The 13,053-nt window shown below is 39.3% G+C and overlaps 1 protein-coding gene across 1 annotated transcript; it reads right to left on the bottom strand.

Annotated features, from left to right (window-relative positions):
* Positions 1 to 11,137: 11,137 nt before the first annotated feature.
* On the bottom strand, positions 11,138 to 12,154 carry LOC308691328 (cystatin-B-like; the record flags this gene model as incomplete). Its single annotated transcript, XM_081366404.1, has 3 exons — positions 11,138 to 11,308; positions 11,698 to 11,799; positions 12,074 to 12,154. The coding sequence occupies 3 exons, from the start codon at positions 12,152 to 12,154 to the stop codon at positions 11,138 to 11,140; spliced, it is 354 nt and encodes a 117-aa protein (XP_081222530.1).
* Positions 12,155 to 13,053: the final 899 nt, after the last annotated feature.

Genomic DNA, 13,053 nt, shown 5'->3' with positions numbered 1-13,053 from the left:
GCCATGTTTACCACTGTGTGGCATCCCTTCTTCTTTTATAACAGTCTGCAAACGTCTGGGGACTGAGGAGACAAGTTGCTAAAGTTTAGGAATAGGAATGTTGTCCCATTCTTGTCTAATACAGGCTTCTAGTTGCTCAACTGTCTTAGGTCTTCTTTGTTGCATCTTCCTCTTTATGATGCACCAAATGTTTTCTATGGGTGAAAGATCTGGACTGCAGGCTGGCCATTTCAGTACCCAGATCCTTCATCTACGCAGCCATGATATTGTAATTGATGCAGTATGTGGTCTGGCATTGTCATGTTGGAAAATGCAAGGTCTTCCCACATGGAAATAACCTAAACATATATGTTTTAATATAGGTTTTGATATAGGTTTTTAATATATGTGACATATATAAATTTGCCCGTTTTCCTATATTATATGTACATATATGCACCTATGTTCACCTATATATATGCTCCTATATGTTCACCTATATATGCACCTATATATATGCACCTATATGTTCACCTATATATGCACCTATATGTTCACCTATATATGCACCTATATGTTCACCTATATATGCACCTATATGTTCACCTATATATGCACCTATATGTTCACCTATATATGCACCTATATGTTCACCTATATGCACCTATATGTTCACCTATATATGCACCTATACAGTATGTTTACCTATATATTAGTAAAATTATTCAAATCCATAGCTACTAGGCCTACACTGTAAAAAAAAAAAAAAAGAAAAAAAAATTTATACAAACGTTAAATCTCTGGCAGCAAAGTTTCCAGACGGATTCCGTTAAATTACAGCAAATAACCATTTCACAAAATTACAGGCAAAAACCGTGAAAATACAGAATTGGCTTTACGGTCAAAATTAATTAAATACAGTACATTACTGTTGATAATGGCTTATTAAACCATGGAAAAACGGATAAATGTAGTCAAATTACATAAAAAAACATTTAACTTTCAAGTTAAACTGTAAATTTAGGGTTTTATAAAGTTATTTTATAATAATGCTGTCTATCTACAGTAATTATCTTTTAATAGATAGTTTTTCTGTGTATAATAACTATGAAGTTATGTATAAAAATGCATCAAGTACATGAATTCAAATACAAAGTTTGTATATTTAGTTTTAATTTTTGCATTTCCAATTTCACAACTTTGACCAATCTCTAATTAAGTACTTAATAATAGCAAATGTACAGTCAATTTCTGTTAAATTAACTAAACGTACAAGTACAGAATGCCTGCATTTACAGTATTACTCATTAAACAAACACTGAACATCAAGATATGTGAATGATAGGAAATACAGTCTTAGTATTATATTTTAATATAACTTACTTTACACATTTACAATTACATTTTATCCAAAGTGACTTAAAAATTAAGAGAACAATATAGTCGATTGTCGAGTTCTCCACTGTTGCTTAGTTACCTATGATCATGCGCGTGAACTCGACAATCGACTACTATGGACTTCGACCGAAAACAGGATGTAAATACAGGTATGAGCGCTGGCCGAATTAACTTCATTTTTATTCATATCTTTCACATCTACTGCAGTCAGATTCACCCGTGTTCACTCTGAAGGAATCACTCACATGACCTGTGCACTTGTAATGACACATCAAGGATGTTAAGAGGCTAAAAGCAGGTTTAAGACTTGCCCCATTGAAGTCAACAGGGTGCAAATTTTAAAAAGAGGATAACACGGTGTAGGCAACACCGATTTTTGTCGTTGTTCTCTGTACTGACAGCACTCCAAATTTACATTGACCGGAGTTCTCCTTTAATAATCTGTAAGGACAACAGTCTTTTCTTTGTTTTCTAATTTCACAGAAAAAATCTGTAAAATATTACTTTGTAAAAATACAGACAAGTTTCTTTTAAAAAACGTAAAATTGATGTAAAACCAAAATACAAGCAATTACCTGTAAATTTAACAGCAAATAGATAAAATAACTGGTGGTAAAATTCTGTAAAAAAAATACAGACCATTACCTGTAAAATTACACTTTTTTTTACAGTGTAGGCAACATAAATAAAACCCCAAAATGTAGAAATTTACATTATTTATTTACAATCAAATAGTACAAGAACAAAAATAAGAAAAAAAAAAAAAAAAAAAAAACCTTTTTGCTCTTCTCAGCTCCGTGAGCTTCGAATTGATAGATGTGCCTATCTGAGCTAGGCATCATGTATGACAGTTGCCAAAGTGAGATATGAGCTACAAAATGACCAGATCCTGCCATGAGCTATATAGGAGACATATCTTGTATGTGCATATAGGGCTTATATGTGGATACAAAGAAGCAATACAGGAGACCTATATGGCCTGTATATGCACATATATGCACCTCAAGTTTGCCTATATGTGGCATATATATGCATATATGCAGCATATATATTATCATATTGTCCTCTTTAGTCCGGATGACATGGTGTCTCAGTTTTTCAAAAAGAACTTAAAATTTTGATTCGTCTGACCACAGAACAGTTTTCCACTTTGCCACAGTCCATTTTAAATGAGCCTTAGCCCAGAGAAAATGCCTGCGCTTCTGGATCCTGTTTAGATATGGCTTCTTTTTTTACCTATAGAGTTTTAGCCGGCAACGGCGAATGGCACGGTGGATTGTGTTCACCAACAATGTTTTCTGGAAGTATTCCTGAGCCCATGCTGTGATTTCCATTACAGTAGCATTCCTGTATGTGATGCAGTGCCATCTAAGGGCCCGAAGATCACGGGCATCCAGTATGGTTTTCCGGCCTTGACCCTTACGCACAGAGATTGTTCCAGATTCTCTGAATCTTTGGATGATATTATGCACTGTAGATGATGATAACTTCAAACTCTTTGCAATTTTTCTCTGAGAAACTCCTTTCTGATATTGCTCCACTATTTTTCGCCACAGCATTGGGGGAATTGGTGATCCTCTGGCCATCTTGACTTCTGAGAGACACTGCCACTCTGAGAGGCTCTTTTTATACCCAATCATGTTGCCAATTGACCTAATAAGTTGCAAATTGGTCCTCCAACTGTTCCTTATATGTAAATTTAACTTTTCCGGCCTTTTATTGCTATCTGTCCCAACTTTTTTTGGAATTTGTAGCTCTCATGAAATCCAAAATGAGCCAATATTTGGCATGACATTTCAAAATGTCTCACTTTCAACATTTGATATGTTATCTATATTCTATTGTGAATAAAATATAAGTTTATGAGATTTGTAAATTATTCCATTCCTTTTTTACTCACAATTTGTACAGTGTCCCAACTTTTTCTGATTTGGGGTTGTAGTAGAATGTCATGTAATCTTTCACATCACATATTTTAGCGTTATGGACGTGTACTGCAGGGTAAGTTAAAAAATACAGCTGGTCGCTTTCACTTATAGCCTCAGCTAAATGAATAGCTGTATCTTTGATATCTGTTACACATAGTGACTTAGGCTTGTGCTTGTACTTACGTTAATGACTAGGGATGGGTACCGAAACCCGGTATCAAACGGGCCACCGGTGCTGAATTTTGAAAGACCGCTGGATCGATAAGCTCGGACGTTATCGGTTCTGCTGTCGGTACTGGAGAAATTAAGAAAGTACACGTGCTAGCCTATATATTATTGCTATAAAGAAATTATTATCTTGCAAATTTAATCTCGCCAGCCACTTCTATAAATAATAATATTGAACCCTTTGTCTGTTATGCATTTTTGCTAAAGAGAGAGAGTGTGTGAGAGAGAAAGCGATCTTTCACGCGAAGCCACGGCGCGCACATCACAACAGCCCTGCTTAAAGGGTCATGAAACCCCCCTCTTTCAGCTCAAGTCTAGCTCACACTCTTTTTGAAAAATGCAACTTAAATGGGCGTGGTGGCTGTGAGAAGGAGGGAGGGGAGTGGGTGTGGTATGGCACGGCAGGGGAGAGGGGAGGGGGGAAACTGTCATCGCCAGTGGCCCATGCATATGAACTGCCACTAAAAATCAGTGGTAAAACATGAGGAAATGCTAGATTTTCTTTATAGCTGGCAAAGTTAAAGTCTAATGAAATACACCTTGTTTTTGTCCTTTCAAAAGTAACTGAATGCCCTGCTACATATTAGCCTACTACAGTAATCATTTAAACATATAAATGTACATGTATATGTATAATTATGTCATTATAAAATATATATTTGTTTATGTTATGTATTTGGAAACATAATACAAAATGTCTGAAGTATACCTAAAATTATATAAGTAAAATGGCACTATTTTCTGTATTTGAGTTAACTGTCATTATACTAAGAGTTCCGGTTGAGTGCAGCTTTGGCGCATTGATTTGTTTTGAATTTGCACTTGAACAGTAAAGAAGTTGTTCACTGTATCTCGTGATTCAAGTCATCATTTATTGCTGTTAATATAAGTGACGAACATAACAGTTTATATACACACAATAAATGCATATATTTGAAAGTAATACATTTTCCGCTTAAAAAAAAACGTTCCGTAGCCTACAGCCTAGATCTACGCGCCCCCTGAACCCACATTTATTGCTGTTAATATAAGTGACGAACATAACAGAATTGGCGACAAGGTTATATCGACCCATTACGTGTTCCGGACGGACTACATGTAGAGAAAGTCAACTCTATTGTCCTGTTTTTTGTTTTGTTTTTGTGTGGAATTATATCGTCGGCCTGCCCGCGTGTCTGCTGGACTAACGTTAGCTACCCGGAGGTGGGGACGTATGTATGTACACACAACGCCAAGGTAAAAAGAGGATGTGACGAGAGTAAATCACCTGGCACATAGTCAAAATGTTTGCGAGTGTGGGACATATGGACAGTTTTGATACCACCGTAAAAGACTGGACAACTTATGTGGAACGAGTTGAACAGTATTGTGTGGCAAACGAAATAGAGGATGAGAGAAAAGTGGCCGTCCTCCTCAGTGTTATGGGTGCTAAAACGTACAACTTGCTGCGCAGCCTCATCGTACCGGCAAAACCGGCTGATAAAACGTTCACGGAGATAACGGAACTTTTACAGAAGCATTTCAATCCAAAGCCGCTGGTTATTGCGGAGCGCTTCCGCTTTCATAAAAGAAATCAGCTGAAAACTGAATCCGTGTCGGAGTATATGGCAGAACTCCGGAGACTGGCAGAGCATTGTCAGTTTGGGGAGGGGCTGTCGGACGCACTCAGAGACAGGTTCGTGTGTGGGCTGCACAACGAGGGCACTCAGAGGCGGCTTCTCACAGAGGAAAATCTAACATTAACTCGTGCACTGGAGATCGCCATATCAGTGGAAACTGCAGCAAAGGATGCAGGCGAGTTACAAGGTAAAAACACTGAAATGTGCTCTGTGCACAAGTTACACATAAAGAAAAAGGATAAAACACAGCCATGCTACAGATGTGGTAAAAAGTCACATGACCCTGCAGATTGCTGGTTTAAAGATAAAGACTGCAGACAGTGTAATAAAAGAGGACACATACAGAAAATGTGTAAATCAAAATACAGTGACAAAAAGGGACAGTACACGGGAAAGAAGGACAGAAGAGTATATGGAGTTGCAGAAACGGACTCTGATGACTCAAATGAAGAAAATCTGTCATGCTTAGAGTTGTACTCAACAGAGGATGATGACAGCAGCAGTGTGATATGGCTGAAACCTAAAGTAAATGGAGTACCATTAAAAATGGAACTAGACACTGGTTCAGCACTGTCTATCATATCCTTTAAAGACTACAATGAAAAATTCCCAAAACTGAAACTGAAGCACACAAATGTGAAACTGAGAACGTACACAGGCGAGAGGGTCACTCCATTGGGAAAATTGAAAGTAAATGTGAAATATGAAAATCAGAAATGCAACTTGGAGCTATATGTACTGAGGGATGGTGGCGTACCACTATTTGGACGACAGTGGCTGAGGCACATCCATCTCAACTGGCATGAGATTAAAGCAATGCAAATTGCTAAGAAACAGAACGGACAGTGTGCAGATGAACATCTGACTCAAATTCTGGAAAAACATGCACAAGTGTTCAATGAGGGCATCGGCACCCTGAGACACATAAAAGCACGGATTGAACTCGAGGGCAATGCAAAGCCACGATTCCACAAGGCACGCCCTGTTCCCTATTCCTTACGCCCCAAAGTGGATGCAGAGCTCCAGCACCTGGTGGACCAAGGAATATTGTCAAAGGTGGATTGGTCGGAATGGGCGACGCCTATAATTCCTGTAGGCAAAAAGGACACTGAAAGAATACGCATCTGTGGTGACTTCAAGGTGACAGTTAACCCTGTCATACATCCAGACCAATATCCACTTCCGCGTATAGATGACATCTTCGCATCGTTATCACATGGTGAGCGCTTCTCAAAGATTGATCTTGCTCAGGCGTACCTGCAGATGGAAATGGAGGAATCATCACGGAAATATCTGACCATAGGGCCTATACCAGTATAGTCGGCTTGTGTTTGGCATCACCAGTGCCCCAGCGATCTGGCAACGGGCCATGGACCAGGTGCTACAAGGGCTACCAGGTACACAATGCTACTTGGATGACATTATTGTTACCGGGCCAGATGATGACACACATTTAGCAAACCTGGACGCAGTTCTGACAAGATTAGAGGAGTATGGACTGAGAGCTAAGAGGAGCAAATGTGAGTTTTTCAAAGACTCCATTGAGTACTGTGGACACAAGATTGATAAACATGGATTGCATAAGACCCAGGAAAAGATTGACGCCGTCCTGAGGGCTCCATCGCCAGAAAATGTGAGTCAGCTGCGCTCATTCTTGGGCCTTGTCAATTATTACCACAAATTTCTGCCACACCTGTCAACTGTGTTACACCCGCTGAATGCACTGCTGCAACAAGACACCAAATGGAGGTGGTCTAAGGACTGTGAACAGGCCTTCATAGCAGCCAAGCAGCTGATAATCTCAGATAAAGTGTTAACACACTATGACCCAAACCTCCCTTTGTGTCTAGCATGTGATGCATCTCCATATGGAATTGGAGCTGTTTTATCACATAGAATGACTGATGGATCAGAGAGACCTGTTGCTTTCGCATCCCGATCCTTAACACCTGCTGAACGAAACTATGCGCAAATTGACAGGGAAGCTTTAAGCTTAGTGTGGGGTGTAAAAAAGTTCAATCAATATCTTTATGGCAGACATTTCACCCTGATTACTGATCACCAACCCCTTCTTTCCATCTTTAGCCCCCAAAAAGGTGTTCCAGCCATGGCAGGTGCACGTTTGCAACGATGGGCTTTGTTCTTGGGAGCACACACTTACACCATCCAATATAAAGGAAGTAAGTGTCATGGAAACACTGATGGGCTCTCACGCCTTCCACAGCCTACTCCTGAGGAGGTTATTGATCCTGCGTTGGTAATGCACCTGTCACAGATGGAACCGCTTCCTGTTACCAGTGCACAGGTTCAAACTGAGACAAGAAATGACCCTCTCCTAGCTAAAGTTTATGACTTCACAGTGAATGGATGGCCAGCAAACACAGACATCCCACTCCATGACTATGCCAACCGGCGAGACCAGCTCTCTGTGTGCCAGGGTTGTATCATGTGGGGGTCACGCGTTGTTGTGCCGCCGAGGCTTCGCTCCAGAGTACTAACTGCACTGCATGAAGGCCATCTTGGTGTGGTTAAAATGAAAAACCTCGCCAGAAGTTATGTATGGTGGCCTGGCTTGGACAGTCAAATTGAAAACCTTGCTAAATCCTGCGAGGGTTGTCAACAAAACCAGCGCCAACCGCAGCCTGCACCTGTTCACACATGGGAGTGGCCTTCCACACCATGGCAACGCATACATGTTGACTATGCAGGCCCATTCTTAGATCACATGTTCCTCATTGTGGTCGACGCACACTCAAAGTGGCCTGAGATCTTTCCAGTCAAGACAGCCACTGCCGCGAAGACTGTGAACCTCCTGCGGATGCTTTTCGCTCGCACGGGCTTACCCCTGCAGTTGGTGAGTGACAATGGCAGTCAATTCATGGGGGAGGAGTTTCAACAGTTTCTCAAGAGGAATGGCATAAAGCATATCACCTCAGCTCCTCACCATCCAGCTACAAATGGACTAGCAGAACGCTTTGTGCAGACATTTAAACAGTCCATGAAAGCAAGCAGGAGGGAGGATGTACCTTTGCAACACAAACTAGCCAACTTCCTTCTGGCATACAGAAACACCATACATGCTACAACAGGACAGACACCTGCAATGTTGTTCATAGGAAGGAGTTTGAGGTCACGTTTGGATTTATTAAAACCGGACATACGCAAACATGTTCAAGAGAAACAGTGTTCTCCCAGCCAGCTACAAAGGAAACTAAGAACCTTTGATGTTGGACAGAAAGTACTTGCCAGAGACTATCGCAGTACCACCCAGAAATGGCAGGCTGGTGAGATACTCTCAAAGACAGGACCACTATCATACACTGTGAGTGTAGGTCCTACCATGGTCTGGCGTAGACACGTTGACCAACTTTTGGACATATCAGATGGAGAAGTTATCACAGAACCAAAAGAGTCAGATGCCCTTCCTGACTCAGAGGACATTGCCATAGCACCAGGTTATGCTGCTGGTAGCAGTGACACTCAGAACACAGAGACTATGGACTGTACAAGTCAGAATGTAAATGTCTCTGCAGCGCCAGAACGGCGTTACCCTCAAAGGAGCCATAGACCTCCTGAGAGACTTGACTTATAGTTGCTTAAAAGGAGAATGTTGATTGTTGACTCCAAAACAGATGATGGAACTGTTACTTGTTTGGAAATAAGAAAAATATTTTATTATTTAGTAACTTGGTTTTGTTTAAATTGGATAATGGTAAAAGTGCCTATTTATGTTTGACATGCAGGAATATTTTTGTTCGCTGTTGGCGTACAGTACTTCAAAGCTGGAAGGGAGGAATTGTTATGTATTTGGAAACATAATACAAAATGTCTGAAGTATACCTAAAATTATATAAGTAAAATGGCACTATTTTCTGTATTTGAGTTAACTGTCATTATACTAAGAGTTCCGGTTGAGTGCAGCTTTGGCGCATTGATTTGTTTTGAATTTGCACTTGAACAGTAAAGAAGTTGTTCACTGTATCTCGTGATTCAAGTCATCATTTATTGCTGTTAATATAAGTGACGAACATAACAGTTTATATACACACAATAAATGCATATATTTGAAAGTAATACATTTTCCGCTTAAAAAAAAAACGTTCCGTAGCCTACAGCCTAGATCTACGCGCCCCCTGAACCCACATAATAAAGATAGACAGTGACATAAAAGTTTGCACAAATTAAGCATACGTTCCATACAATTGAGGTATTATCGAAATATATACATTTTAATAACGAGTGATTATTTAACAAAAGGCAAGTAAAACGGTCAGGGTTACATCTGGTGCACTATCTTTGTGAGGACTCTCCATAGACGTAATGGTTTTTATACTGTACAAACTGTATATTCTATCCCCTTACACTGCCCCTATCCCTAAACCTACCCATCACAGGAGACATTCTGCATTTTTACATTTTCAAAAAAACTAATTCTGTATGATTTATAAGCTTTTGTACCCATGGGGACCTCAGTTTAGGTCCCCACGGTGACACAAGTCCCCATGAGTCTGTGTGCATTCAGGTTTAAGTCCCCACCGGTGTAGAAAAACATGTCCACACACACACACACACACACACACACACACACACACACACACACACACCTCTGAAGCGATAGAAAAGTCCTCGCGACCGTATCACTCGCAAGACGAAACCTGCATTGGTGTACAAGTCCATCATTCTCCAGTTGAATGGTTATGCTAGCCTACACACACATAGATGTGTCCGTGGTTGATGGGCAACCAACCGCCCGCAGTCAGAGTCCAGCCCGGGCAGCATCGCGGGGAAAGATGCACTGGAACTTTTGCACCACGAAAACAAACGCGCGTCCCATCATTGCCTCTCTCATCTACTCCGCGATATCACAGTTTGACATGTCTGTCATTAGAAAGTTCCACGTGGTGTCATGAATAATTAAGAGAAAGTGTTTTCTCATTGGATAAGAAAACTCAGTATATGAATAATTATGAGACACCGATGAGTCATCAATGTACTATAGTGCTCTGCCACGTCACTGCCTGTGACGTGGACACGATGAAGATTTTAAACCCGGAAGACGAAAATAGCGGAAAAAAACTGAAATTTAACCATTTCCCCCCTACTATTAAATCTAACAGATGCTAACATTGTCTTCAATGGTGTTCAACACACATACCTCTGTTAAAATCTCAGAAAATTTGGTTTAGGGTTTCATGACCCTAATATAATAGAGTTAATATCGTGCTCAGGAGACCATGTGCGGACGCTGTTGTGCAGTAGCCTTGTCTGGCCAGAGGATGTCGCCATTGCTCCTTCTGTAAACCCCCTTTTATTATAGTTCATGTAAACTGGTGAAGCTCCTTATATTTCTCCAAAGAGTAATATCCTCGTTTATGTAATTGTAGATTGTGTTTAAAGAGACATAGTAATGTTTATTGAGAGATTTATGTTTGATGATCCTGATTTGTGTATTATGTGTGTGGATTTATTATTTACGTTGCATAATAATTTAAGTACTGTAACTGTTTAAATGATAGTTCCTAATGGTGATTTATTTGTTTTTTATCAGACTATAATGGCAATACTGGATATTGGAATGTTCTGATGAGTACTGCTGGATCTCAATACAGTTAATAGAAGAAATGACATCTCCTCTTTATTCCTGTGTCCTGACCGATACACCATCCTGTTTACTGGCTGAAAACCTTGATAAACTAGCCGTGCTAGAATACCTCTCTAACAACAGTCTTAAAATTAAGAAATCAATGTCATTCACACTTTATACTTTTTTATGTAAATTTTTTTAATGTTTATTGTTTCAGCATAAAACATTTTTAGTAAAGTGAATTGAATGTGGTGTTCGCATCTTCACATATACACACTGACACAGGCACTGAGGGTTTGAATATTGAGTTTAATGTTTAATATTGAGGAATGAAACCGTTTTCAATAGTTCCTCTATACAGTATGGCAGATCATTGTGTGTCTGTTATTATATCAGACAGACTATTTTCCGCATGCGGTTGGAAGTGTTCCGAAGGGTTCCAGAGGGTGACTTTTGGATTTAGGGTGCTGGACTCCTTTCACAGTTAGGCAAATGTCTTGAGTCACTTTACCTCCAGAAGCGGTTTGACATAGTATCACATGAACGTGCTTATCATCTACTCCGACCTTCACCTGAGAGAGAGAGAGAGAGATTTTCACACTTGAATTTTAAGTGATCTCTTACAGTATATGTAAAAGCCTGTTCACATAAAGACCTAAACACATTAATTTTCCATGACAGCAGCAATCATATTTCTACGAGTTCTGCTACAGTGACCATTGCAGAGTAGATTTGAGTGTCCAGCAATGCTACAAAGTTGAGAAGCTTTCTCTTATACAAATGCAGAGAAACTTTATACTTGATTCACTTAAGATTTTCAGAGAGGACTGAAATATTACTGGACACATCACATCCGTTTAGGACACACTGTCACAATTGGCTTGTTGATATAGGAAACATACAAATTGTACCAGAAGTATTCCATAAAAAATCCATAAAAAACAAAAAAATACTCATTTACCTTGACCAGATAGTGTCCACCACACCGTGGCTCAGACCTATAGGTTTTAGGAATGAAAACATCAAAAGGGACTCCAGCCTTCTCCTCTATGTCTGGCTTCATCTGAATAAACAAATGCACATTTTATATTCATCTATATTATTATTATTACTTTAAAAAGATTTCGTTTATTGGTCTAGTGAGGTACGTCTATTATTCAGATATCAGAAAACTCATGTGAAATGTTTTGTGACTTTAAGTGAAAAGTAAAACAGTTCTTTAAAAAAATAACAAATAATTTCGCCAACACATTTTACAGCATCAAACTAGATCATTTTACTAGGCTGTGTTTTAACAAAAACTGCATTTACTACAAGAGTGGTTTTCAGTGTCCTACCTTAATGCAGATGTTCTCCACCTCTTCAGTGACAGGCTCCTCTGTGCTCCATCCTCCAAGTTTTGCCGCTTCTGTAGTCATTGTGCTGGTGATCAAAGCTGGATAATAAACTGTATTATCAGGCAGTTTGTCTTACAGATTGATTCTGATCCACTATTTATGCTGCCAAAATCGCATGACGTCAGTCGTCATTGTAATTCCATGTAATCAATAAGTCTCAGATAAAAGAGACTGAATGAATAGGCGGAGTGTCACTTTGGGGTGTTGTGTAATATTCAGAAAAACTGTTCTTTCTTCTGTGGAACAGAAAAGAAGATATTCTGAAGAACATTGGGAACCAGTTTAACCAATATTGGTGCCCTAAGTCACACAACTTTGAAACAACATAAGTGCGACATAATTGTTATTTTTGAATGAACTATCCCTTTAAAATTGACCCACAAAAGCATCATGTTTTTCTTTATTTAGTTAACAAAATACAGAGCAATGTTTAACAGTTTAGAGAATCTTAGATTACATGTTTTCTGTTTGAATATTTTGTAAAATGTAATTTATTCCTGTGATAAAAGCTGAAAGTGCAGCATCATTACACCAGTCTTCAAAGAATTGATGAATAAAAAAATAAAGCAAACTTAAAAGAATCAGTAACTTCTACAGATCATACATTGAAATAAAAACATTTAAAACTGCTTTTTTTGTACAGATACAGTACACTGTTAGACTTTTCTGTAATTTCTACAGTTATTTACTTTAAATCCCCCAGTATTATACTTCTATTTCTCTTTACAGTAAATAACTGTGATTCCCATTGCATCATGGGAATTTTCTGTTTGTGATTTGTTGTGTCGTGCTGGAGCATCCAGTGTAATATCACTGGGTTCTGACTGTCTTTTTTTGGATCGCGCCGTTCGTGTCTGGCCTGGGGAAGAGACGGAATTCACTTCACCGAGAGAGAGACCAGCAAGCAAGGTAAAAAACAT

The sequence above is a fragment of the Scardinius erythrophthalmus genome, assembly GCF_964197995.2.
Source record: "Scardinius erythrophthalmus genome assembly, chromosome: 5".
In the NCBI taxonomy this organism is placed as follows: Eukaryota; Metazoa; Chordata; class Actinopteri; order Cypriniformes; family Leuciscidae; genus Scardinius; species Scardinius erythrophthalmus.
This window is presented reverse-complemented; position numbering and strand designations above follow the sequence as displayed.